We start from the raw sequence: 17715 nt of genomic DNA on the forward strand, positions 1-17715 counted from the left end.
AATTTAAATCATTTTTTGAATAAACTGAAGTAATTATAAGGTAATATTTGTTTAAAAGATTTTTAATTTTTTGACGTTAAACGTTGATATACTTTTATAAGGCTTGTACTTAAATTTATAACTAAAGGGATAATAATCAAATCTTTAATTATTAAAGTCACTTAGTTTATATAACTTAAATCAATTTATTCATTTTTGAAACATTTTTAAACCTTTAATTACTAAACTGTTTAGTAAATAAATAGTATTAGAGTAACAATGAGAGAAAAATTGCCCGCCCAAAATTATGTAAAACAGTGCTCCCCCTCCACATTAAATGAGGGTTACGCTTTTCGGTAGTATTGTTCGTTACTTAAACTCTCCAACTCTCTCTCTCTCTCTCCTTTCCTTTTTATTGATTTTCTCCTATCATTTCCCTCCACTTCCCTCTCTATCCACGCCTTAAAAATACCATAAGATGGAATCTTTTTGATTCTCTTTTACCCGTCAGCAAAGTGTTCGGAGAAATGCCTGAACCATGGCCGCCTTCACCTCCTCCAGCCATACTCTCGTCTCGCCCCATTCGTTTCTAACTCGCTACCGTTCTCGGGTTATCCCGTCCTGTTTATGCGGGATTACCCCCGGATATAAAGGGAATTCGGTGTCTCTGAAGCTGAATAACGTTCGTGGTTTAGTGTTCGGGGAAGAGAAAGAAAGGGTTTCTTGGTGGTCTTGTTGGTGCAAGAAAGGGTGGGACAATGACGGGGATTTGGGATTGGAGCTGAGATATTGGAGTTCATGAGAAATAGTGACAAACCCGAGGCTTTTCCTAGCAAGAAGGAGCTGGTTGATGCTGGGAGGATGGATCTGGTTGAAGGGATTAAGAGACAAGGAGGGTGGCTTTCTATGGGCTGGGACTTGGATAATGATATTGATAACCAACATGGGTTTCAAGAAACTGGTATCAAAGATTGGGACTTTATGGATACGGAGAAGAAATGGGATAACCAGACCCAAGGAGCTCAATTTGAAGTTGAAAGTAATGGGACTCCTAATTTGGCCCTGAATTCTTCTAGCTCAACTTCCTCGTCTGGTAGCTCACTGTGAGATATTTTATTTTCTGGGGTTTTACTTCCTTAATATAGTTTAGCCTTTTGACAGAAAACTTGTTTCTTGCAGTTGTTATTTAAATGCCTTATTGAATTTTGTTCTTTGTAGTTTTATCATTCTCGTGTATGGAATAAATAATTACAAATGTTTAATCTTTCTTTTTTGTGGAAGACTGATTTGATGTTACCTGTGAGATGGCTTTAGCGTTTGAATGTGTTATGTTGTTAGAACAATCAATGTCGTGGAATTTCTTGGTAGTTATATTTTTGTCATGTTTGGAATAAATAATTGTAAAGTCAAATGTGTTGCTTCAAATGAGCTTATAGTTTTTCCTGCAAACCAGTTAATCTCATTTTTGAAATTAGAGCAAAGGAGAGAATGCTGGAATCTTGAGAGATTTGTGTCTTGGGTGGGGTTTTGACAAATGTTTTTGTTTGTTTAGAGAAGCTGCAGCTGAGGATGATTGTGGCATTAACGGTATTTGAGTCGTTTAGAGAAAGAAAGGAATATGAATTTTGGGATTGATTTCAAAGACAAAGGTGATACTACTTGTTCCCAAACTAACTGTACTGAAGAAGAATCTCTTGTCCAAGCTTCAACAGATGCGGTATGTTGGATTTTTCAGTTTCAATATCATTCTTACATCCTTGTATCACTTTTCAGTTTAATCATTCTTACATCCTTGTATCACTTTTCAGCTTAGATTGGTTTCATATTTTACTTATGTGAATAAAGATATTTTATTTTCTTCTTTAGGATAATCATATTTCGCCACAACTGTTATCGACGTCTCATCCATTTTAAGATTGATTCTGTGTTCTTCAATTTGATCATCGGCTTTCTTGTGTGGAATTTATCATAATCATAAATTTTTGCGTTTGTTATGTTGTAAAAGACAGTTGGTGGTCCTCGTAGAAAAGTACTTGCATCATTCAGCTGGCCTAGTCAATTATACCAATGCCAATTTTTGTCAGAACGAGTCTCTATCAGTCATTGATGGTTTAAGAAATCCAACATGGAGAGAGTGGAGCTTTCAAAGAGCAGGATTTGCTGGCAAGGAATTTGAAGGTAGCCCATCTACTGTTTTCAGATGTTTCATATCTGAAATTTGGATATTAGATACTTCTATTCGTACTAGTGCAACTTACAATTTCTGAAACTATCTCCAACAAAACGAATTGATCAAAAATATTTCAGGGTATGAGTCACTCAAAATAAGAAATAAATCCAATGAACTAGACAGAAGAAAGGAGTCATGTGCTTCGGGAAAAGATGTTAATCACAATGAAATACAAAGTCGTCTTGAGCACTTGAAGTTGAAACTTTCATCTGTACTGCAGACATTGAGGTCTAATGTTACCGAGGTTTCATCACAGGAGGTGAGCAAATGATCTCTGTTTCAGTTTTTATGTTAATATAATGTTACTACTTTGCCAAATTCGTTTTTGTTTCCCCCTTGAAATGGAAACAAAATCATAAGTATTTTTGTGGCTTTGCTTGAGAATTAGGTAATTGAAAGTAAGTATAGCTATATTTGCAGTTCAGTTTTTCTATTCCAGACAGTTTCATTACAAGTTGAACAAGACCTCCTTTCATTTTTATTACTTTAGAAATACAAATAGAAAGGACAGGAAAAAAATTGAAAAAACAGAGGATGGAGGGAGAGTATTAGAGGTGGAGGCAGCTAGTTCTATTTCTGAAGGAAGAAAGAGTGATCAAGTGATATTTATGCCAGTGCAAGGAATGGATCAGTAATTCATGAATTATCATTATGAGATTTTCTTATTGTATCTTTCTGTTTAGGATCTGTTTGTTTATGGCGTAATTTAGCTTGGATGAGTGCTTTGAAAAAGAAGAGAATTGAAGCTTTGTTTTGTCAATACGTGCTGACTGAAGATTTAATTGGACTTCTGGATTAGTTAGGATTGGGAACCTTCTATTGTGCAGTTACGGTGTATTTATTTTGAGTTATTGGTTAACTTTTAACCCTGATACCTAGGGTGATGGAAGTTCCACGGACAGTTTCCATAAGCTTTCTGATGCTTGGGAGTTCCAGGAAAATGAAATATTGAATGCCCAGGACAGTTTGCGATCACTACGGGCAAGGCTGGCAGTTTTAGAAGGGAAGATGGCATTGGCAATAATGTATGCATTACTTATGCTAGTTTAAGAAAATATCAACCTTATGCACAATTTGTGCAATTTTAAGAAAATACCTACCTTATTTTACTTCAAAAGCATCATATTTCTATGTTCCTTTGACAGAGATGCACGGAAGACTGTGGACGAGAAACATAAAAGGATTGATCATGCTCGTAGAGCTTTACAACTTCTTCGTACTGCTTGCATAGTATGGCCTAATTCTGGATCAGAGGTGCTGTTGGCAGGATCATTTGATGGGTGGACAACCAAGGTTTGCTTGCACCTCAAACTGACTAGACAGAGTTGATAATTATATTTTTCTTGATTTGTGCATTCATTAATTAATGTACAATTCTCGAGTATAGTTAATAAATCATGTACATAAACTACCTGTTTTTGTTTTTCACGTTTATCTTGAGTTTATAGTCTTGTTCTGTTCGTAATCATGTTGATAGACTTTAGGGGGAAAATGTTTGTGATGCTATATGGAAAAAGAGAAACACAGTTAAATTGGCGAGGAAAATGAAACAATTAACGAAAGTCGCAAGTAAGCAGATTGTTGTGTGTCTAGACCTAGAATTCCTTTGAACTTTAGAATGCTCAAAATACATGCATCGTATCCCAAAATGGACCTGTGAATCCTGCATTTGTATGTACTACAGTTCAAATGATAATCAAGCTGTGGTCTCCCTTTGTAGATAGAACTGTTGAGTGTTAATGGATTGAAGCAGATATACTAGAGTTTGATTGGGCATATCTTTAAGTAAGAAAAATGTGAGTCCCTGTGGGCTGAGACGGACTTTGTGTTACCCAGTGTGGAGTGACATATTATTTACCTGTAACGGTCCTTGCTTTTTGGTAAAGCAAAACAGCGCCTGCTTTCCTTACTTCGTCTCTCTTGGAATGCTCTATATGGTATGCCGGCTGTCTGCAATAAACTTTCTTGCAGCGTCTGCTTCTTGCTTGGTGGGTTGAGTGCATACTCCCTTGCTTTAAAAATATGTGTTGTATCTCATTGTCAACGGGAAGTACCGCTTTCAAGTTCTGGTGTTTATATTTCCTAAAGCGAGGAAAGTGTTTTTTTCTACTTTTAGCTCTAGTTTAGCAGTGGAGATGACAAGAATTCATGCATTCAGTTCTAATTTTGAAGCATTAACAGTAGGATTCTGTAGTGTTCTATGATTTGCATACTTGACAACATCATTTCTCACCAGTTGTGTTGTGTTAATGTTAGTCAGACAAGTGGTTAGTGGCCACTACAATATTCATGTCTCTCACACGAGGGGTTTCATTACGTCTCCGTTTATGATAATCCTTTTGTATTCTGCACTTAACCTTCCAATGAGGCAAATTAGTGATCCAACATGCTTGTAATCTGGATTCTTCTCATTGTTTGGTAGCTTATGAATTATGATCATATCTTGCAGAGAAAGATGGAGAAATCGAGTGGTGGTGTTTTTTCTGTACACTTGAAGTTGTATCCAGGGAAATACGAGGTGCATATTTACGTCAACTTGGTTTCGATTCTAAATTGTTGATATTTACTTACACGTTGCACAACTCAGCTCCGTTACCCTGTGTAGATTAAATTCATCGTTGATGGTGAATGGAAGCTTGATCCCTTGCGCCCTATCGTTAACTACAATGGATTTGAGAACAATCTACTTATCATCACATGAGGAGGCCAGACTTCTAGAGGCATACAGTGGGCATGGTAAGATCATTCATCACAAAAATGGTAACATAGGATTAAATGCATTTGATTTTTCTTTTTTAGTTTCCTTATTGTAGACAAGTAGAATAGAGCTGGTAGAAGGTTGATTTTAATGATTCTTTTTCGAGCCATTCGTATAACGTATGTAAAAAAACCGATACCCTTTTTCCGTTAAATGATCTATTTTCCACCTTGTTGATAATGCAATAATGAGATTGTTTTGCTCATATTTCTTTTTAGAATTGATTTACTTTGATTCTGGAATCGTCTCCAAGAGGGTGGTGGAACATGAACACGTTCATATTTCCCACCGTTTGTTAAGGAACATGAACAAGTCTTTTTCCCTTTGTTAAATAAAAAGGCAGAGCCATCGTTCTCGATGGACTCTTAGGCCCATTAGACATAGCTGCGCCCTTAGCTATGGATAAACTGACAATGGAGACATGGTGCGCACGTGCTAATCATGGTCCACGAAAATAGTTTCTTTCTTTTTTTAAAGGAGACAACAAACATCCATAGACAAGACGAAAATAGAAGAGAAGTGTACATTTTTACCATTATATTAATTTAGAATTTGATTATTAAAATCGAATTAAACCATTAGTAATCCAATTAAGTCACTGTTTGTGCATTTGCAAAAACATTCATCCAGTCCCAAGTTCAAAAATTAGAGAGATTTCATCCATCTTTTTTTAAAAATAATATTAATTATTAATTATTTCATTTTTTATGTGTACAAGTATTGAAAATTTGTGATAATCACCATAGACAACGTCTATTTCAATGAATACACTGATCAAAGTAAATTTATTTTTAAGATAATGAATGATTCTTCCATGACACAATTGATATTTGATTTACTTTCTCAATTAATGCTAATATTTGGTTTCATATCAGTCTTATTTCTAACACGTATATATATGCACCATTGGGTTGAATTCAGTTATATATATGCAGGGGTTCCATTTTTCTATTAATAAGAGTTTTGGGTATCGGTTTATACGGTTCTAATGAATCAATATTAAATTTTGAAATATTAGCTAATCAATCATATCGTGTCGCACTGGAAAGAATATTTTATATTGTTTTTTCTTTGTTTGATTGTTAATATTCTTTGAGTTGTTCATCTTCTATGTGTGAGGACTTCAATCAAATTATCAAATATTTTATTTCCGTTGAAGATAAGATTTTTTAAAATATTTTTTTAATTCAATTTATATTTATGGTTTTACTTCAAATATAAATAGAAAATAGAAATTTTATTGATTAATTTTTATATTATGTTAATTTATTATAAAATTAAATTAATATATTTTTATTGTTATATGTTACAAGTTGTGCTAAACAAAAAAGGCTAGATTTTTTATTAAAAAAAAGACTTTAAAATATAGAAATTAATATGCCATCGTCAACTCAAAGGCTAGAGTATAAGAGTTGTAGTCAATCTCCTCTCAAGTCTCTGGTTGTTGAAGATGCTAATCTTTCGTTTACAGAACGTAATCTGGGGTTACGTCAATGTGAGAATAACGATATATTTTTTTTTGAATTTTTATGTGAACATGTGAATTTTAAGATTTATAAGTTCTTTTAGTACGTACAATTTTGTTAAATGCCCCAACAAAAAATGACGAATTTAATTTTGTTAAATGCCCCAACAAAAAATGATGAATTTTATCATTGCGTGTCAACATCTTATCGGTTGTTCTAACTTAAAAACATTAAAATCTAAAATAATTAAATACAAAAATTTAAGTATCTAATTTGACCAAAAAATAATTTAAGTACCAAAGTAAAAAGAAATATAATTTAGATACTTATTTTTACTTTAAGCCTAAATTAAAATTATTTATAAAATTTATCATTTATGATGTAAATAACTTATATATTAAATATAAACTCATAAATCATTTATACTTACAAAATTATTAAGATTTAATTTAAACGACTTGAAAATTTGGGGACAAATTAATCGGTGAAAACATGGGAGAACTGAGAAGCCGATGAAGTTGAGCACGAATCTCGCCAAGATGTTGAGTAGGTGTGTCCGAATAATAAAATATTGTAAGTACCATCAAACTTTGATGCAATCTTGTAATTTTTAGTCTTTTTACTTTCATTTAATCGTAAGATTTGATGAATTATTAATTTATTAATAATAAATTAAGCAAGTTATATGATTTAGATCATTGGATAATATTATAATCTAAAAAAACATTACAACGTTATGATTATAATTTTAACGACTAAAAGTTCCCTAAACCTTGAATTATATAAGTTAATGTAATTAATTGATTAATAAAAATAATTTAATTATTTGAATATTCATCCAGTTCATTTTACTTTTAATATTTTTTTAAAGACACTATTTAATTAATTATTGAATTTGGATAAAAATTAATTCTCAAATTTAATAAAAATGTGAAGAATGCAAAGGTTTAACTAAAAATAAGTGTTTAAATTATATTATTTTATATTTTTAATATTTAAATTTTTTGTCAAAACAGTGTTGGAAATTTGATAAATTGAAACTTTGGAGCATATTTTCTAAGTGTAAAGATGAAGAATCGAATAATTAATTTTTTGATTCATATTCTACTACGTGAGATCTTTACAACGATATCTCATATGCTCAAAACGGTTGAGTGATGAATGAGAAATTGATGCTCAAATTAGAGTACATGTGAATTGTGTTGTGTAAGAAAAATGAAAAAATTTATATCGATGTGATATCAAGCAAAGAAATGGTTTATATACACAAACCATCTTGCAAGTCATTGAATGATTAGGGTTGATACTGTTAATGGTTGATTGGGGTTGATACTGTTAATAGTTGATTAATGTTTTCTTTTGTTTATTACTTGTTTTGCTTATTAATTCTTAATCTCTTAAGATTGTAGGAGGCATGAGAGTGTCAATTTCTTAAGTAGAAGACTAGGTGTTCGAGAGAAGCGTAGTCACGCGCGCAAGTGTAGGGGTGCAAACCTAAGCTCATTGAACACTTTGAGGTTAAGGGTGCACACGTATGACGGGTGCGATGCGAATGTCCGAATCGATCAAGGCTTGTAGATATTTTACCCCACTACAAATTAAATATTTTCCTCAAGTAAGAGTTATATTTTTATTCGAAAACCCGGACGACGTGGGCGACGCGAATGTCCAGATCGGTCGGGCCTGTGGATATTATGTGATTTCTTTTTAATTCAAATATTAAATATGATATGACTTGCAATTCACGAATATATTCGATATAATATGGTATTAATTGATTATTTCTTATTTTATTCAAATACTAATTAAAAGCCCTAATATATTATTTCCAATTCGTCTCCCTTGTGAAACACTATAAATATTGTGCTAACCTGCTAGGTTAAACACTGTTCAAAAACTTTTTTATTTCTCTCTTGTTTTTGGTGATAGTCTATAGGAAGATTTGGTTCGTGATCTCGCAAGTTGTGCTACTGTGCGCTGATCATATCATTGTTGTATCCTGAGAGACATACGAGCAAGATATCTCGAACACCAAGGGGTGACCGAAATCCGAAAGTATGTCTTAAGGAAACTGCGAAGTAGCAGGCTTCAACTAATTTTAAGTTTAATACTCTATGTTTATTCGGGTTCATTCTAAATTGTTCATTCTCTTTTATTAATAAAATTTGATATTTTATTTCCGTCTCGAATTGTATAACAAGCAGGTGTATAACGTTTATAGCATTATTATTTTAAGTTTTACGTCCAATACGACAGTTAAAAATCTAATTAATAAAATATATTATGAGGGTTACTCAAACAGTTTACAATGGAGATGACGTTTCCCTCGACAACCACATTCTTCTGACCATTCTCAATCGCCATGTGAAATCCCTTCGGAAAACCACATGCCTCGACCGACTCAGGTGGATGCACGCAGCCCTTCCAGCCAACCAGCAAGCCCATCAACCACCATTTCCGTCCCCTGAATACTTGTTAAAGAATCTGAAAAGTTTTCAGTAGGTCTGCTTATCCATTTATTCAAGGTTTAATGTAAAATTAATGTTGAAATTATACTAAAGCCAACTTTAAAAATAAATGTCTTAAAAAAAATTATTACGTTTTCAAATACTATATAACAGTCGTTAAATTTAAATTAAATGATATGTGTCACTATTATATTTAAAAAAAAAATCTTTTTTTTAAATAAAAATTTCTGCCTCTTTGTCGTCCCCTACCGTCTTTCCCCATCGTCCTCTCCCTTGCACACGGTGTAAACGCAGCAACGCCGCCACCACCATATTGGAGCTTCGGTTGTTATTTATAAAAATTGACTCACCCCGGCTTGACTATATTGCTTGTCTCTGCTTTCGGCCGATGATGCCAACGGCGGCAATGAGAGGGCGAGAAAGCAGGGGGTTGGGAGGGGACAACGCACCGGGTGAATTTCTTTTAAATTAATATTTCTATTTTTAAAAATAAAAATTTCAAAAAAATATTATAATGACACATGTAACTTGACATCGGTCGTCATAACCTAGTAATATTTTTAAAAGTGTAACGGAGAAAATATTATATACTTATTTTTAATAAAAATTTCTTTAAACACCTAAAGTTAATTTTATTTATAGTTTGAGTACTTATTTTTATATTAAGCTTTGATTTAATTTTATTAAATTTTAAATTAATTTTATATTATTTTTGAAAAATGTATGAAAATGAAATTTAGGTTTAAGGTTACAAGCTTAATATTAGAGTAAATTATGTTTTTAATACCTAAACTATCAGTTTGGGTCAATTTTAGTATCTAAATATTCAATTTTTTTTTTCAAAATCATACGTAAAGTTTCATTTTTTTGTTTTATTTTAGTGTTCCACAATTAAAAACTTAACGAATGAGCTCGCCAGTTATCGCATCTACAGTTTTCAATCATCGAATCTCTCGACCGATGAAGCTAAAACTTTTCGACCCATTCCTTTTTGACCCCTGAACATAATTTTAGCCCCAGTTTCACCGCAAAATGCTCAACCTCTCCAAATCCAATATGGACTCTTTGACTTCTTCGTCTTTCGATATCCGTCATCAATCGTCTGATAGGCCTAAAACTAGACTATGTTGGTCGACTCATCATTCTCTCATGCTCTATCGTTTGGATTGGTTATCCATCCACCGCCCCATCCGTTAAGTTTTTAACGACGGGGTACTAAAATGAAACAAAAACTAAAACATTAAGTATAGTTTTGAAAAACCTAAAAGATTAAGTACTAAAACAAACCAAAACTATTAGTTTAAATACTAAATGTATAATTTACCTTTAATATTATTATTAAAAAATATTTTTAAGAAAATAAATAATTATTTTATATATGATATTTGCAAGTAAAATTATTAGAAGAGGAAATTAAACATGTAATTAGTTTGTATGTGAGATGTCGACGAATATTGCTCTCTATGAATGATATGTAATAATTTGTTAGACGGAGTAAGAAACTAATGATATCAGAGAACGGCGATTTTCCAAGGAAAAAATATCTTAAAATTGATGAAGATGATAACGAGGAGGAAAAAATGAATAAAAAAATCCATACCTGCTCATACCCATATGCATTTCATTAATCATTACGTACATTGTTCTTAGCAAATCTATCGCTCCATCGACACTGAACATTCATTACCTGCACCATAACGTCACTCGTAAAGCTACGAGCATAACAAGTACAGTTTTTTATTATAATGTCAATCGGGCTCAAACACTAATCTGCCTAACTTCTTTAATCGAGTAAATTTAATCTTTATGCATAACCGGTCAGCCCGACACTTGGATTAGTGCGGTTCGCCTTGTGAGCCGGTGTCGTGGTGGTTGCCTTGGTGAAATATATGTAGTAGTATACGTTGAGAACCATTGTCGTGACCACAAACACAGCTGCAGCTATAAAGACGCCTTTCCTCAATGTTTCACAGGAGAAATTCTGGGCATAAATCATCCCGCGATACTTGGTGTGATAGGCATTCCTTGTTGCACCCGCTATTAGACATGCTTCCGCAACCAAGAACGTCAACCTGCAAGCGCAGGTGCACCAGCAATTGAAATCTCAAAACAAGCAGGGTAAACAGAAGATATATGAGTGTGTGATATGATATGAGCAGAATGCCACATAGAAAACGAGCAAGAAAGACGATCAATCAACGAGATTTAAACATAAATCATATTTGGTCAAATGGTAGAGAAGGTTGTATTATGGCATACATAGATGTTCAGATTCTGGCAAGGAGATGAAAATTAATAGGGTGACCAATCAGATATAGGAAGCCCCTTGAAGTGTGATGGAAGATGAACATTATGCGGTATGCCAACCAGAAATACTTACCATGATGAAGCAAAATAGATGATAGACCAAGCTCGGTCACCACCCGGTGCTAATGGTCTTCCAAAGCACATGCACTTCGTAACTCCCATCAACAGGGATTCTCCTGAAAGAAGAAACAAGAAAGCACCAACTCCATAGCCAGTTGCAACATCCGAGTTGTAGACACAATATGTGGAATTCGATATGTTATCTTTAACAACCGTTCCCTGCAATGCGGCAAAGTAAAGGTTAAAAGAACATAAATGAAACAATGCACTTGGCCGAGTCATAGCCAGATGGCTGGCCAGGCACAAGGTATCCCCGAAGAGGAGGTCGAAAGTCGCTAATTACGGAGTCATATGCACCCCCCATTGCCTTACAAAATAACTACACAAGTAGAATTAACCCTAAACAAAATCTACCAGCTGCCCATATTTCCTACCATTTAAAATTAAACAAAGAATTCAGCCACATAATAAGAGCACCAATTTAGTCTATAGACCACGGATCGTCTTATTCTTTCACTCTTCTATAAAAGATTAGAGAGATGCCAGCAATGTATATGTCTTTAGTTTCACATTTTCAAGAAAAAATTGATGAGCTTTAATTAAATAACCTTAAATGCAGATCTTCAATGAAAAAACATAAATTAATAAAATATTCAACATGTGGAATCCTAGAATAAAGAAATAGTTGCAGAGAATCTGAGACTTCAAACATACCATCCTAACAAAACCCAGCAAAAATTCCCTCACAAAACCCACAGATCTCTACAAATCACAATCAAAGAGCCTAATTTCCTTAGGAACAAAAACACATAAGCTCAGAAACAAAGATGAATTGTTGAGGTATCGGAAGCAGAGGTGAAAAAGAGAGAAAAAGGGGCTTACAACACTTCTTCTTCTCTCAGCAGCAATGGCGAAGCCGAAGGCGACCAAGCAAAGGACTACGACCAGAAGGTGAACGAGGGTGGAGCCCTTTCCTTCTCCCATCTCTGGTTTGTAAGAGGAAGATTGAAAGTGGGGGACACAGAGAGAGCGGCCTTGTTTGTGTAGCCTGCTAGTGTGAAGTGCAGCAAAGCTTAATAGCGAAGAAGAGCAAAGTGTTTTACCTTGTAAAGAGTGTAGTACTAGTGGAAAGCAGAGAAAGGGTGGCTATTTTGTTTCTCTAAAAAGTCTCCAACTTTAACCCACGCCTTTTCTTCTCGTCGATAAAGCACGCGCCTTGATGAATGATTACTAATTTTCTACCATTTTCCGCGCGAGTAAAAACATTTGGGTAAATTCAGCGTTTAGTACTTAAATTATTAATTTTAGTTCATTTAAGTATCTAAACTTTTAATTTTTTCAAAATTATACTTAATATTTATTTTTTATTTCATTTTAATATATCGTCATTAAAAAAGCATTGTATTTTTATGAGTAAATTATATTATTTATACTCAATAGATTCCCATTCCTATTTAGGTACTAAAGTTTAATTTTTTTATATTTAACTACTCAACTTTCAAATTGCTCCTATTTTAATCACTCTAATTTATTTTATTAATTTTTTTTGTGAAATGATTTTTTATTATTTTATTAATATATAATGAAAAATAAAAAAATAAATTTGAAAGTTAGAGTGATTGAATTAGGAGTAATTTAAAAGTTAAGCAATTAAATTAAAAAATAAACTTTGTTACCAAAATAGGGGTGAGAAGATAATTGAGTGATGAATGATGAAATTTACCTATAAAAATGTGACACTTGCAAATCACTTATTAAAATTTTAACGGAACGAAACAAAAACTAAACGTAAAGTATGATTTTGAAAAAATTAAAAATTTAGATAATAAAATAGGCCAAAACTGATAGTTTAGATTATAAATATATAATTTACTCAAAAGCTTTCTTATATTAACTAAACTATTTTTTTCTACTCACAATATATGTACTAATTTTAAGAAAATAAAATGTTCAACGTCACAATCGGTCTTGTATTTTGAGAAAAATGTCAAATGTTCTAGATTTTTAAAAATTTTAATATAATATAGGTATGTTTATAAAATATTTAATGTGAATCTAATATTTTTAAAAAAAAAATAATATGATACTTAAATTACCATTGTATGCTGTTATAATATATATACTTGATCTTACACTTATTAATAAAGTTAACTCAAATATCATAATAACATAAAATAAAAACTGATGTACAATACATATAAACGACATTAATTCAAATACTATGATAATACACATGGTATTTTATTAAAATATAAATGTTACTTTATTTGTCTCATTAAATTTATCTCTTTTAAATTTTAAAATTAGTTTATTCAAAATATCATATTAAAAATAACAAATAACAATACTTATATATTTTATTTCATCAAAATAAATTTATCAAACTAAAAAATTAATTTTTGAAATAATTTTATTATTTATCATTTTATATAATTTTGTATGAGAACAAATTAATTTTCTAATATTATACATTTAGTCAACCATAGACAATAGTAAATGGATTTTAAGTAAACTACTGAGGCTTCGAGACGATGCGAGGAGATTATTTGCTTCTGGTACTGATTTAAGCCAGATCAATGGTAAATGGATTTGGGATGGTGTTCGAATAAGTAGAGAGAAGGTGAGTTGGCACAAGATTATCTGGTTCCCTTTTCATATTCCAAAATTTTCCCTTATTGTGTGGATGGTTACCCTCGATAGGCTGCCAACTAAGGACAGGCTTGTTCGTTTTGACTTGGATATTGATGATGTGTGTATGGTTTGCGGTTCTGGTAGGGAATCACGTGATCATCTATTTGCAGATTGTCCTTATACTAAGGATGTATGGAGTAATGTTCTACGGCTGTGTGGGATTCGTTATGTGGATTTCAACTGGGATCAGCGTCTTTATTGGTTGATCGAGAATTTGAAGGGCAAATCTCTTCGCAGTCGGATCCTTAAGCTTGCTTGGACCGGGTTTCTTTATCATATTTGGGAAGAACGCCACCACAGGTAGTTCCGTGGTCTTTCAAGCACTAGCGAGGTAATTGTAAATAGAATTAAAGTAGCGGTGAAAACAAAAATGTATAGCCTTAGTGTACACAGAGTTGATGAGGGTAATAGATACTTGTACACAAATTGGAACCTGATCTAGGCTAAGGCAAGTTTGTTTGTAACAGCTATGCTGTTTCTTTTAGATGAAATATAATTTACTTATCCAAAAAAAATCATATACAATAGTAATGGGATGGAAAAAATCTTTTTTAATGAGAGTTTTTTATTAAATTTTTGGTATAGAAATACGAGTATCACATCAAACAAAACATTGGATATTTTATTAAAAAATACTATTGAATATTTGGTGTAAGTTAGTTCATGGGGATAGTTTCCAAAGCTTTCTTACGCTACCCTATGTAGATTGGATTAGGGTTAATTTGAAGAATAATGGTCGATTTGCCATTGAAAGTACAAATTGAGGATGTGCTTTTTGCCATAGTATGCTGGAAAATTTGGAAATACAGGTGTATTGTTACTTTCAACCCGGACTGCGTGGAGCATGAGGATCTGGTGGCACAGAACATTCGGATTAAAAATGAAATGGTGGCAGGGGAGACTGTTGTCGCAGTTAATCGCAGTAGTGTGAGGACTGCTGCACGGTGGTGTACACCTACCAGGAACTGGGTCAAAGTTAACGCAGATGGAGCCGTAGGAGGGCAGATAAAGATGGCGGCTGCGGCAGGAGTTATTCGAGATGACCAAGGTAGATGGAGTTATTCGGCTTTATCGGCGGAGTTATGGGTAATCTATGATTCTCTGAGTCTTGCTTGGAATTTGGGGTTTCGTAGGATAGAATGGGAAACGGATTGCGCCATGGCAGTGAAGATTCTTAAGAATGATAGAAGGATGGAGCAGAATGGAGCAGTAACTCTTTGGATCCGCAAGCTGTTAAAACGTGATTGGGAAGTGAAGGTTAGCCATGTTAATCGTGAAGCAAACCGCTAGCAGACCAATTTGTGACTATGGCAAGGGGCAAAGAAATTGTGGTTGTGAGCTTTCTTTTCCGTCGAGGGAAATATAGGTTCTTGTTGAAGCAGCAGCAGCTCAAGTGTCGTGAGCTTGGTTACATATCTGAACTATAAAAAAAAATATTTATAAAAAACTCCTCGTTACTCACGTGGACGGGGGATAAGAACGCAAAGTTGTTCTCGGGAAGTGGCTTGGTGCCACTGAGCAATTGTGGGTATCAACATTTTCAAGCACTGCCTTCAAGCCATACGAGCGTGATTCGTAAGCAAGCATCAACAAATGGTACCATTACCAAATAATTTAACCACCAAAACGATGACAATGAACCAATACGAATAAAAAGACGGAGATGCAGAATCAACACCACAAAAGAAGAATCATTATACAAATTGTCAAATGTCTTAAATTAGGCTCAATTACCAGCTTCAAAATTTGTAAATATTTTCTCTCCATCAGCCACTCATCATCAAAACTTCAAAAGACCAACAAAAACAAAAACCAGTAGGAAAAGACTCATGGCGTTTTTTACAACTACACCTAAACAAACGCCTCTCTCCCAAGCTTATTTTTGTTGACGAAACTCCTTTACTTGCAAGACAAGACACCATCATTTACATCGAAAGAATTAAAGGAACCCCTCACAAACACATTTACATACCAACAAAAGGGTTCCTCTCATTTCTCTCTCTCTTACTCTGTTTTAAAAGTGACATTATTAAAGCACCTTTCGGTTCATATCTATGTACCGTTTTTTAGGATTGAAACGGGGTTCTATGCCAGTGCAGATATACGGCAATTTCGACGATCCCTGTCGAGGCAATCGAACCCCTCGACTCTCACAGCTGGTTTGTTACCAAAATTTGCCCGGACACAGCTACCTTTCCTTGAAGAGGATGATGGAGACAACGGAGGCAGCGGGATCATAGCCGTCTCGTCCCCAAATCGGGCATCCTGTATTAGCGGGTTAGATACTCTGCTCGGCGGCGACCCACAAAAAAATGGGGGCGACGACCCTATGTCTTTACAAGTTTGTTCCACTCCACTTCCACCCTGTTGAATTTCAAAAACAATAATCACATCATATACTGATAAATTCTAAGAATTATGAAGTTTTTCCAAAAACACAACGGAATCGTAGATTCGAACACGTTTAAATACATTTAAATTCTGATTTAATAATTATGGTTAATTCAGGTATTGTATATATATATATATATATGTTACAAGAAAGAAAAAAACATACCTTCATAAGAATCATATCTAAAACATCACTCCCTCCTTTTGAATCACAGACCTTCGCTTGATGGCTGGAAAACATTAAAAAAAATGTTCTTTATCAAATCTATTTGTTGAAAAACGAAAACAACAGTGAAAATGAAGGGCATATAAGGAAGAGAAAATTACCAAAGTTGCCATCTAGGGGACCTAACAGGGTAGTCGTTGAAGGGAGTGTTCAAGAGACCTAAACGACGTGGTTTCGGGCAAACCACGGTCTCTTTCCGTTCCGCAACCATAACCGAAACGGAAAAGGTGCTCCGCATCTCGCCATGGCTGCTTCCGATTTCGCTTTGTTGGATTGCACACCGGTTCATCTTTCCCTTTTTTTTTAATAATAATTAGTTCTCCTATTTAGCACAAACAGGTACTTAATCAAACATCGTATTCGAACATAAAACAAGGATTACAACCAACTCAGAAAAAGAAAGATTCAGATCAACGGATCTACTCAAACAAAAAATTAAATAAACAAAGTGGATATTTAATATCTTCATAGATCTACCGAGCTTACGACAAGTTATGTAAAAATAGAAAGAAAAAAGAAAAACTCTAATTTTCTAAAATTAGGTTTCGCTACAGACATGATTCAGATTACAGATGGAGGGAAAAACAAAGGAAATCTCGGAAAAAGCGTCGTTTGAAGAGCTCAAATAGTGGAAAGGCAAAAAAAAAAAACCGGAGGCAAATATTGGAGCTATAAAAGAAACAAGGAGAGACAAGTAATACCTTGGCTTTTAACTGTACAGGTACTTTGAGAGATCAGTTGGAGTGGAGAGTAATTATGAACAGAGCACCATGGAAATGGAGGAAACAATTAGGCGAGGGAAGAGAGGGGGGTGGCAAAGGAGAGGTCCCGTTGATTTATTGAAGATATAGAAAGAAGGAAAGAGAGAGAGAGAGAGAGAGGGACAGGAGAATCACAAAAATTCAACAAATATTATAATAAAAAAGAAAAGTCGTTATGCAATTGGGCAAACATCACAGCTACAAGTACAAGGACAGAATATATAGACACGATCACCTCAGATCTATACCGTATATCATCACTCAAACTTTTTAAATATATTTTGTTTAAAATTAAATAATTTAATAAAATCTTCTTATAAATAATAGCAAAAATGCTTAAATAATACTTGAATGATTTTTATTTTTCAAGTAGTGCAC

The 17715-nt window shown here is 33.7% G+C and overlaps 3 protein-coding genes across 6 annotated transcripts; 1 reads left to right on the top strand and 2 right to left on the bottom strand.

Moving 5' to 3' along the window:
* Nucleotides 1–1000: 1000 nt before the first annotated feature.
* Nucleotides 1001–5021, top strand: LOC120171349 (protein PTST homolog 2, chloroplastic-like). 4 transcript variants are annotated; one of them, XM_039179062.1, is made up of 8 exons: nt 1001–1082; nt 1532–1696; nt 1985–2157; nt 2278–2468; nt 3089–3234; nt 3355–3502; nt 4659–4727; nt 4815–5021. In XM_039179062.1, the coding sequence occupies exons 2-8, from the start codon at nt 1692–1694 to the stop codon at nt 4908–4910; spliced, it is 828 nt and encodes a 275-aa protein (XP_039034993.1). In that variant the 5' UTR covers nt 1001–1082; nt 1532–1691; the 3' UTR covers nt 4911–5021. The 4 variants fall into 4 exon arrangements, with proteins under 4 accessions (XP_039034993.1, XP_039034990.1, XP_039034991.1 ...); XM_039179059.1 differs by having other exon boundaries at nt 1989–2157; XM_039179060.1 differs by having other exon boundaries at nt 1001–1072; nt 1989–2157.
* Nucleotides 5022–10486: 5465 nt separating this feature from the next.
* LOC120171350 lies at nt 10487–12376 on the bottom strand. The gene is made up of 3 exons (XM_039179063.1): nt 12151–12376; nt 11282–11487; nt 10487–10973 (listed from the first exon to the last, which is right to left on the bottom strand). Exons 1-3 carry the CDS (start codon nt 12250–12252, stop codon nt 10706–10708), a joined length of 576 nt encoding a protein of 191 aa, XP_039034994.1. The 5' UTR covers nt 12253–12376; the 3' UTR covers nt 10487–10705.
* A 3583-nt stretch (nt 12377–15959) lies between these two features.
* LOC120171351 lies at nt 15960–17411 on the bottom strand. The gene is made up of 4 exons (XM_039179064.1): nt 17278–17411; nt 16678–16898; nt 16517–16580; nt 15960–16323 (listed from the first exon to the last, which is right to left on the bottom strand). The coding sequence occupies exons 2-4, from the start codon at nt 16863–16865 to the stop codon at nt 16045–16047; spliced, it is 531 nt and encodes a 176-aa protein (XP_039034995.1). The 5' UTR covers nt 16866–16898; nt 17278–17411; the 3' UTR covers nt 15960–16044.
* Nucleotides 17412–17715: the final 304 nt, after the last annotated feature.

Source organism: Hibiscus syriacus, unplaced genomic scaffold (assembly GCF_006381635.1).
Source record: "Hibiscus syriacus cultivar Baekdansim isolate YM2019G1 unplaced genomic scaffold, ASM638163v2 tig00111832_pilon, whole genome shotgun sequence".
NCBI lineage: Eukaryota > Viridiplantae > Streptophyta > Magnoliopsida > Malvales > Malvaceae > Hibiscus > Hibiscus syriacus.